The following is a 10779-nucleotide window of genomic DNA, read 5'->3' on the forward strand; positions in this document are numbered from 1 at the left end:
GTATAATTCGCTCTTTTATATATCCCTTTTGAGCCAATTTTTATTGTTATTATTGCACCCTAAACCTTTAATGATATATTTTCCTACCCATTGACATGTTTAAGGAAGGAGAATATAGATGCAATATATATAGAAAGGGAATGGTTGGTTCTAGTTGTTTTAGAGTTTAAATAATTCAGTTATTGGAAATAGGAATAATTTGTTCATATTATTTGAAAAAAAATCATGTTAAAATAATGAATAAGTAAAAAGAAAATGAGGAAAATTACGAAGTCAAAGAAAATGGCGATTAGATAACACATATGTACTATAAAAGACCTTAAGATTCATGTTTCTAATATGATTGTGATATGAAGATGAAATGAAAAGCAACTGTGACTTGTTAGGATTCAGTGAAATAGAGAGAAACACTTACCTATGGGCATATGAGAAGAAATTTCTTGATGAATTGTCATTTTATTGTTTTAGTTTGATCCTGGAAGTTGATTGTATCTATATTTTGCTATATTTGAAGTTGGAAGCAACATAAGTTTCTAATTTAATCTGTTGTTAAGTGAATAAAGTTGTTTTAATATTTAAATTCAAATATGGTTCAATTACTTTGCTTTAGGACAAACAAGATTTTAGGTTAGAGGGAGTTGATAAGTGCCATATTTCATAATAAAATACAAACAGTTATGAATATTTATTGATAAAATAATTATAATTTAACCCTTAATTTATGAATTTAAACATTTTTACATATTATTTTTTATTATAATACGAATAAGAACGATATATTCTCAAATTTGTGTTAATTTCATGATACTAGGGAAAAAATGAAGATGAAAGGGCAAAAGAAGAATAAACAAGATAAAAAGGGAAAGTTGGAACGCTGATTCAACTCACTCAAACTCGCCTAAGCCCAAAGCACTCTAGAGGAACTCACCTAAGCGAGCTCAATCTCGCATAAGCGAGATCACTCTAGAGAAGTTGGACTTTTTCTCGTCCAACTCGCCCAGACGAGTCCAATCATGCCCAAGCGAGAAGTCACTTAGCCTAAGCCCAACTACGTTAAATATGAGGCGTAAGGCACAACCCTAAACATCATTGGGAGAATAAAAGGTGATAAAAAAACCCTAAAGGAGGTAGCCGTCAAGGAGAAATAACTTGAATCTTCTTTTCTTGCTATCCATGCTTGTAATGGCTAACATGAATGGCTAATTCTATCCTTTGGGATTGGGAGTAATTTTTCAAACTCTTATATATTGAGGTGATATTTAAACATAATATTTTATTTTTGATTGATGATTCATATTGTCATTTTATTCTTAATGCTTTTTTTATCATGATTTTGATCCTTAGATTTGATTGAAAAGTACTTCTAAGCATCTGACCTAAATGATAATGCTTAATATATTCGAATGTTAAGAATATATTTAAAATGTTAATTGCTATCAACATCTGTTTGTAACAATAACGAGTTTTTATAAATATGCGAGAAATCAATATTTAGGAGACTATCTTAATAATTTTGTATGCGAGGAATCAATATGAATGAATTTTATATGAGCAACAATATTTAGGAGACTATCTTAATAATTTTCTTTCTTCTTCCCCTTTCATTCCTTACAAAGCAAAAAAAATCCAAAACCCCTTCCTAGAATCTGACCACCACATAATTGATTCTAGGCGAAAGATTCAAATGCTAAAATCAGAAAATGGAAGCCAAAATTACATTTCCCAAAAACCAAATTATGATTACCCATCGAACAACCTTCTTTTGCTCTTGTCCATTGTCAAAAAGAAAAAAAAACATCACCAGAATTTGGTCCCTTAGAAACTAAATTCCAAAAGGGTTTTTGTTGCGAAAATGAAAAACAAAGGCGAAAATTTGCTTATTGGGGGAGTCGAATTATCACATTTTTATTGTAAATGATTTCATTTGGGGAAATAATCTTGGCACTGGCCCACTTAGGGAACAAATTCCTAAGTTTGTACCACTGTGGGAAATTTCTCGATTAAAGAAGAGACAAACTTGGAGTTTACAAAACATGGAGGTGCAGGAAGATGTAGTGTGCATAAGAAAAAGTCTACTTTGAAAGGGGTTAAGAACATATATAGAAGAAATAAAATCTACTTTAAAAGGGGTTAGGAATATAGATAGGTCTTTTTTGGTAACTGAGGTAGCTATTTAAGTTGAGGATATGGAGATTTTTTTTTTCACCTTATGCTCCTCGACCCAATCGACGTATATAATAGATAAAAATATTTCTATTTAAAAATTTAGTTACCTTTGTTATGTTTTATCTCTTCCTTAGTTATCTTTTTTTTTTCTTTGACTCTTTTTCTTGTTATGTTGTTACCCTTACTATTTTTTATTGTTGTTGTCATCTCATTGTTGCTACTGTCAAATGTCACCATCAAATGTGATGATTGTGTTGTCACTAATTCTATGAAAAGTGTGAGGTTTACATTGTTTCTTTCATTTTTCTGAATTTTGCACATACTTTGGATTACGTACTCTAAAAATTTCTCATAATATAGAATTTGAAAATTTACTTTAGATTATGCAATCTGGTAGTGTTCTTTTGGGAATAGTAACTTTTGGATTCAGGAGAGTATTTTATATTGCACAATTTGAAAGTTTGTAAAAAATACTTATGAATTGTGCAATCTATTTTTTTTTTCACAATTGTATTTTGGATTATGTAATATGAGAAGACAATTTTGTATTTTGGATTATGTAATAAAAAATCGGTTCTAAATGTCAAATAACTATTTCAAATTGTGTAATTGATAAACTTTTCTTCAAGTTCTGGATTTTACAATCTAAAACAATCACTTTTGTCATGTGAATTGCATAATTTAAGAAGTTTCCATCTTGCCTAACCTAAAAAAATATGTGGAATGCCTAATTTAGATATAACTTTAAACCATAAATACAAGACAATTTGAAATCAAAACCTAACATATCAAATTCTTGTCGACCTTCAAACTTCACATTATAATCTTCAACTGAATCTCAACTAAACCATAAATAATAGAAAGCAAAAAACACCCATGTATGATACGAACCACCATAAATGTAATGATAAAACTTTCTTCATTATCATTTAATACAAGAATGTCAAAATGCGAATTGACAAATTTATGGAGCAAAGGAAGAACTTATAGAGGTGTTAAAAGTAATACCTTGAGAATTGATGGAATCGGGGGTGTGTCTTCCTACAACCCTACGTTTTTCTCCCTGTACCTCTACATTCATGTGCATTCACAAAATTATCCATGGCAATGCAAACCAGCCTCACCATCCTTCTTTCTTATCTACAGTTTGGTGCACACTTGAGATAAACCCCATCATTCTCCTTAATAGTCATTTTAAGGTTCTAGTTAATATTGACCTCTAACTTGCCAATTGAATCAAGAAAAAATTGATTACGGAACACCCCACTTGAGAATCCATTTTCCCCCTTACAGATTAAGCATTTCGTGATGCATTTTGTTAGAAATATAGGCCTTAAACAAGAGGGGGTGAATTTTTTATGAAATATTTTCGCAAATATTGAAATAGACTAAAGGAAATGTAGAATCAATCAATTAGAAATCAGATCAGCCAATTTGAAAACTGTTTTTAATGATTGCAAAAAATCAACCGGTTGTTTTTGCGAAACAATCGGTTGTTTATATCAACAATATTGAAAATCAAAGAAAAAGTAGTTTTAAAGAGTGTAAGGATACAGAGATTAATAGAGAATGTTTATACTGGTTTACTCTTTATCAAGAGCTACATCTAGTCCTCAACAACCACTGAGAAATCACTAAGTAATCAAACCTTGATTACAAACAACACACCAAAGTGGTGATCTTGAACCCTTCAAGAACACACACCACCTTTGGCAAATACCACACAATTTTCAGAACAACCTCTGAAACTGCACAACACCAATTTACACAAAATTACAGTAATTAAGAAAGAAAGGAATGGAGTACACCTCAGTATAATCACAGATTAAAGCACAGTGAATACATGACAATCCTATTCCACACTCGAGAATGATCCAAAGCTCTTTGAAATCTCGAGAAACTAATTTGAATGATTTCTCTTAGTTGATTAAAATCCAGGAGCGTAAAATAACTTATTTAAACTCCAAACAATTGGTCAAAGCATTTAATACAAGATCCAAAATCAGTTTAAATCATTTAAAATAGATTAAAGTCACTTAACAAAATTCTGTTAAGGTTTTTAGAAAATCAATCGATTGAAGACACGAATCAACCGATTTAATTGGTTTGACAACAAAGTCAATCTTTTTCAAATCCTTTTCAAAAAAACACTAAGTGTAAAACAACCGGTTGAATCGACATTTCAATAGTTTGAATTTTCACTTTCTTTAGAAAACACATTTTTTTCAAAAGGATTGAAATCAAATAACCTTGGATCATTACAGAGAGTGGATTAAAATATTAACAAATACAAATACATCTAGACACACACACAACCAGCAACAAGGATCTTCATTCATTCCACTTGGACTTGGAGACATCAAAGCACCTTTTTCAACACATTTTTCTCTTTTGGATTACCTGTTATGTACGTGAACCCGATTTCTGAAAACCTTTATGTTTGATATCTCAAGCTACTAAACTAAATATGTTTGATGAAGCCATAAGCCTTGAAGAGAAGACTTGCTGCCTTATGATAGTCTAGGTAACTTAGTTTAGTGTTTGTATCTTGATTTATCTTCTATCACAAGCATATGATGAAGGGTCCAAGCACAAACCTTTTTTAAAAGATTTAAACTGTTTTACTTACTAAAAGGTTTTTTCAATCAATTAAAAGTGCCTTTAACTAGTGAAAATTTTGTTTCCTGACACATTGTAGCTTTTTCAATTGATCGAATCTGCTTTCAATTGGTTAAAATTGTTTTTACATGAAAAGTACAGTTTTTAAATTTTTTATTTGAAGAAACAATCTGTTAAATTTTCTCTGATGGAGTTTATCTCTAAAACTGTTTTGAGTTAGTTTTGTTTCCATTTTCAGTTTTAACTACTTAAAATCTGTTATTAACTAAGTGTTTTTGGAGAAATCAACTTGTTATTTCTCTTTCAACCTGTTATTTTCTTAACAGTTTTCAAAATTGATTTGTATTTTGTTTATGTTTTGAATCTATAAAAGGAAGGCTTGGTTTCTGATTTGAGTATCTCTTCACTACACACATACCTACTTGTTTTCAAGCTTGAGAGAATTATGAGTGAATTGGTTTTTGGAGAGATTTTAAGGAGAGTTCTTGGTGCTTTCACTTTCATCACTTGCTTGAGGTCAAGGATTCATCAAAGTGTTGTTGTTTGGAAGTCCCTATTTGAGTCTTTTGAATATGCAAAAAAGGTGTTTTCGTTTCATATCACTTCTATTTTGTATGTTTGTGCTGTATTACTTCTAAGAGAGTGTTTCTTAAAGTCTAGCACTGCTGTTATAGGGTTTTATAGGATGTGTTTGTAGTTATTGCAATGTTTAAGAGCTGTTCTTAGTTGTCTTTGTGTAAAAAGATACTTTTGGTTTAGTGAAATCCATCTTAGTGTGATGTGAGATTGAATGTAGCTCATTTTGAGTGAACTCGTATAAATCTTTGTGTTCTTTAAGTTTTCTTTTCCTACACACTTTCTTTTGTGTATAAAATTGTGCTTAGTGGTGTAAAATACAACCTGTTATTTTACAAATTAATAAATTGTTTTTTCATTTGTTGATTCTGTTAACAAAAATTATTTAATCTGTTAACTGGAAAGATAGTTTGCTCATTTTTCTTAACTTAGACTTGAATCAAAATTTCAATCTATTCTTTTGAGTTTTAATATGAGTGACTTAAATTGATATCAAGAATTATTGCTGTTCAAGAATAATGTGATAAAATTTATTTTAAGTGGATATCTTGAAACTGCTTTTGAATTTACTTAAGTGAAAATATTAATTTGTTGTTTCTAGAAATAATCTGTTGATTTTTTGATGGTAGTATTTTGTTATGAAGATTTCAACCAATTATTTCATAAAATAATTAATTATTTTTTTCTGTCAGGATTGAATTTTTTTGATAGTTACAAAAATTATCCTAAATACAATTCACTCTCTTTCCTTTTTCCCTTTGTAAACTTAACTCCAACCAAACTTAACTCCAACCAGGTCAACACTTTAAACACCATAACCACCCTTAACTCTTAAACACAACTCATTGTTTACCTCCAATTACCAACGTGGCCTTCCAAAATGCACCACCACCTCCACCATAGCTCTGCTGACCTCAACGTACCTGCACCAACGATCACAATAACGCTGCCCTTTGAAATAAAACTGAAAAGGTTAATTTTAGTATTTTGAAAATTATAGGGATGCAGGAAGAAACATTTAGGGGTACCCAAAGAAATATCCATGGAATTGTAGGGGCCGTGGGTAGACACTCGTTGGGTCCGGCCCGTGTCAATACAAATGACACCTACATTTATTGTCAACCAATAAAAACAAGACACGTGTGAAAATTGCGTTGGGGCTAGAATTGACCTTGAGTCTAGAAGAGCGTTGATTTTAACAAACTATAAGAACAAATTGAAACCCAATTCCCCTTTTCCGTTCAATTGCAGCAATATTCTCCATGGCTTACGTTGAGCGAGGTATCTTCCTCTTCTCAATTCTTATTCATATCAATTTCCTTTTTATCTGATTTATGTATTTATTATTTTCGTATTTCCCTATGTTCAGTTTCCGATTCATCGGTGACACTTGCATTTGTAGAACCTATAATATCTTCTTTTAGATCCAATACTTTCTTTTTAATTCTGTTTTAGTTTTTGAAACAAGCTTCCTAATTCTGAAATCTCAGAATTACTTACTTTCGATGATTGCTGACAACCTTATATTTTCAGAATCATACTGATCGGCTTTCCTTTTTTCCTTTCAATAATTTATCAATGAAGTTTTATCTTTCTTTTTTCTGATTTTTCATTAAACGTGTTTATGGTGGCGTAGTATAATATAGTCTGGTGTGAAATCACTTATTTTTGTATCGAATGGTGAAAAAAGATGTACGCGACATAGTTATGGTTGATCAAACGGAACTAAATTGCTGAAACAAACAAGTAAAACAGGAATCTACTAATCAATTGATGTATAGAGAATAGGTTAATCCTGCTTTGAAGCATGACTACTTCATTTTTTCAAATGTAACATATACACATCAGATACCAAAAGTACATGCTGGGTGTATATAAGTACTTGTCAAAATTCTTTTTTAGAACATTTATATGGTAATTTGATCCCCCTCCCCCCAATGTCAGTTTTCCAGATTTATTTCCTCTCATTTTCTCATGCTTGTTTCTCTATTTATCATTCTATCCTTGCTTGTGAGATGCGAGATACTAGTTTGTTAGATGTTTTGACTATAACATACTAATATTTTATACTCTTCAGTAGCATACCCATACCTTTAAATTTTAAAAAAATGCTCGATTCTGTATCGTTTCCGGGTACTGGTACCATAACTGTTTTCATGCAAGATAGTTGTCCAGTTTCTCTGAAGAACTGATGGAGCTCAACTCTTCCACGAGGGATTGTGATCAGTTTCATTTTCTTGTTTTCCATCACATTAGCTCCAAATGTAACTAGTAATGTCAGTAATGCAGAGATAGTATCTGTTGCCGAGGCGGTTGTTATAATGAAAGTGAAAACTACTAGTGGAGTTGCTGGAGTAAATAACAGTTACTACCATTTAGAGGAGGTCATTTGGTGTTATTGTTGGTGAATCAAGGGTGTGTCATTTCAATTTGAATTGGATCAATTTCTTTTTATCTGTTTCAGAGGCATTGGTGAATCATGAGCTTGTCTTTTTCGATTACGTATTTGTGCCACAACGAAGAATGATTTCTCATCTTCTCATTCTTTTGTACATTTGTTATCTAGAAAACGTGTTGGAGAAAATTATGGAATGTAGTTCTAAACAGCATAATCATTGTTGAAGAATCCACATTAACTAGAGATAAGGTTAATTCAGAATATATAAGTGAGCACAAACCTCACTTTATTCGATCGGTTTGTGACAAACCTCACTTTATTCGATCGGTTTGTGACGTTGAGTTAGACTTAAATACCACTTTCTTAATATGGTATTATAGCCATTTAGAGCCTATCCTTATTAAATTTGTTGGGTATATCGTGTCACGCCCAATTTGGTTTTTCCTAGTCCACGCTAGAGATGTACAGTCCTGAGCATGAGAGGGTATGTTGAATAACCTATATTGACTAGTGATAATGACAAATCATAATATATAGATGCGTGCAAACCTTGCCTTATTAAGTTGGTTTGTGAGGTTGAGTTTTGCTTAAATTCCACTTTCTTAAGAATTATGTTATCTTTTATTGCAAAACATGTTATCAAATTAATGAACTATTTTTATATATTAACATATGACGTAAATATAAATTTTGATAGATATACAAATGAGGTACAAAGCAGTCGTTTTCTTTTGCACTGGGTACATATATTCAAGGATAGATGTAAAAGATTTTGCTCCCTTTCCCATTTCTTGCTTGTAGATCTTTATTTTACCCATTTTTTATTGCGTTTTATACAAAGATTGCTGTAATATTTTCATAATTAGCCTAGATGCTTGTGACTGAAAATATACTTGCTTGAAATGGCCAAATTTGTAGTTGAAGTTATTGATCAACTTGAAAAATAGAAATTTGATGGAAAAGTTATTGGCCAAATTCCTAGTGAAAGCTACTGATATATCTTTTAATGCTTATTCTCTTGTTTAATGTTGTTTCTTTCCCTGGTTTGGATGGATTGTAATTCTATCTTATGTTCTGTGATGTTTAGCTTGATGTTATTATTTTTTTATTGCTATTGCTGCCTGATAAGAAAGCATTACTGATTGAAACTTTAGAGTGAAACTATGGTAGTGTTTGGCCTGACTTTTTTTGTAGCTTGAAAAGTACCTTAATAAAAATTGAAGTTTATAGATGTATGGTAATTCTATAATCCTTTGAGTATAACTTAAAATTTCTTGGATGATTAGATTTTTGAAATACAGAAGAAAATGGAGCAGAAACCAAAAACTCTCCTAAAACTAGCTTCTCTAAAAGATCCTACTTAAAGATTTTTCATTAATTTTTTTTGAAAGTTTTTTTCTTAAAATTCTGTTGGTCTAACTTTTTCTTTTAAGGGTAACAACCCAAAATAAGCTCTGGACTAACATTACTTAAGGTCACTAGCTATTATGTGGTTCCTTTGAAACTAAATATCTGGAATATTATTGTACTGCTTTTAAATGCGTAGACAGTTTTTTGGCTTGTGTGATGGATCGAAAAGAAATCTGTTGTAGGCCCTATTTGTATAACTGAATGCTTTTAGGACAAAGAACTATGTAATTAAAATGAATTGCACTTATATAATTTAAAATCAACTTATACACTTCTACTTTTATAGAAGTAATCTAACATCTTCAGAAGTTGAGGTGTTCATTTTGATTTTATATATTTGAATTGTTTTGCCTTTCATTTTACTGTAAACTTTTTCAAAATTGGGACTTAAGAGGATTTCTTTCTTTATACTTAAATGATTATATGTCTTCATATTGATTCTTAATGGGAGCTTGATGCATTTTGTGCAGGTGTTGTCAAATCAAAGCGATCAATATGGCGGCTTAAAACAATCACAGATTTTTTCTGGGCCATTGTTAACTTCATTAGCGTCTTTTTTGCAACAATGTTCTCGGTAACGTTTCTTGATTCACAGAAAAGAATTTAAGGAATATGTGGTTATTGTATAGAATTCATGCATGCTCATGATGTTTCACTCTTTAGATGGAAAAATCAGATGCCTATAGAAAAGGTGCTGTCGGCAAAAAATGGGATGATGGTGCTCCTGGAGGAGGACCTGGTGGTGGTGGTGGCGGCGGACCATACGGTGGTGGTCCACAAGGCCCTCCTCGTGGGGGTCTTGACAATGTCCGTGGTCTAGATAGTATAAGGGGACGTGATCATAGTAAGTTTATTATTGTTTACATTGCTTTTAATCTTTAGTTATTTAGATATTTATTTTTCCTTTGTAGTTTTCGTTTGCTAAAGATATCTTCTGTGCACTTACAGATTCACTTCCTGCCTGTGGCTCCTGCTGTGGCTAAGCGTTAGAGATCTAATTTGTCTATATATGCCTTGTATGTTACGGTTCGTATCTGATGTTAAACTCGTGTAATATGTAAACATTGATAAGAGTTTCAAGCTTTATATCTGGGCGTAGGTCGAAATAACAAAATTGTACTATTGTTGAATGTTAATAGTTTTTATATGACCATTTACTAGTAACATATGTACTTCTACAGAACTTTTCTTCCGTTATGAGCTTGGTTTATGGATTAAAGGTGTTATCAGTAGTTGAGTAGAATTTTGTTTATGTTTGTAAAACAATGCACACGGTTTTCTCATATTTTTAATGTGAAACTAGACTTGTTTGGACGAAATTTTTTAAATACTTGTAAAAAATTGAAATAGAAATTTCTATCAATTTATATAAAGTTAACAGAAGCTTTTCGTGTAATTTTTCAAAAATTTTACTTTTAACCTGTATACAAGTTATTTTGGTTAATAAAAAAGTTATTTATAATTTTATTATTTTTTTGAAAATGTATATGCAAAACTTTCTTGAAACAGCTTTATATTATGACCTGTTATGTCTGACTTCTAATAAAGTGAATAGAATTGTATGTATTTAATTTAACTTGTTTTAGAAAATAATTCTTTATCTTCAATAA

At 31.1% G+C, this 10779-nt stretch overlaps 1 protein-coding gene across 1 annotated transcript; it reads left to right on the forward strand.

Annotated features, from left to right (window-relative positions):
- Positions 1-6499: 6499 nt before the first annotated feature.
- LOC137827158 (glycine-rich protein) lies at positions 6500-10388 on the forward strand. Its single transcript, XM_068633381.2, has 4 exons — positions 6500-6642; positions 9640-9743; positions 9833-10013; positions 10118-10388. The coding sequence occupies exons 1-4, from the start codon at positions 6624-6626 to the stop codon at positions 10150-10152; spliced, it is 339 nt and encodes a 112-aa protein (XP_068489482.2). The 5' UTR covers positions 6500-6623; the 3' UTR covers positions 10153-10388.
- The last annotated feature ends 391 nt before the right edge of the window (positions 10389-10779 follow it).

This window comes from Phaseolus vulgaris, chromosome 8 (genome assembly GCF_051622355.1).
Source record: "Phaseolus vulgaris cultivar YP4 chromosome 8, ASM5162235v1, whole genome shotgun sequence".
NCBI classification, from domain to species: domain Eukaryota; kingdom Viridiplantae; phylum Streptophyta; class Magnoliopsida; order Fabales; family Fabaceae; genus Phaseolus; species Phaseolus vulgaris.

Bases quoted from the DNA above. Each gene is read 5' to 3' on its own strand.
- LOC137827158 (XM_068633381.2), top strand. The intron at 9,744-9,832 runs GTAACGTTTCTT...TTCACTCTTTAG, and splicing joins TTTTTGCAACAATGTTCTCG to ATGGAAAAATCAGATGCCTA. The intron at 10,014-10,117 runs GTAAGTTTATTA...GTGCACTTACAG, and splicing joins TATAAGGGGACGTGATCATA to ATTCACTTCCTGCCTGTGGC.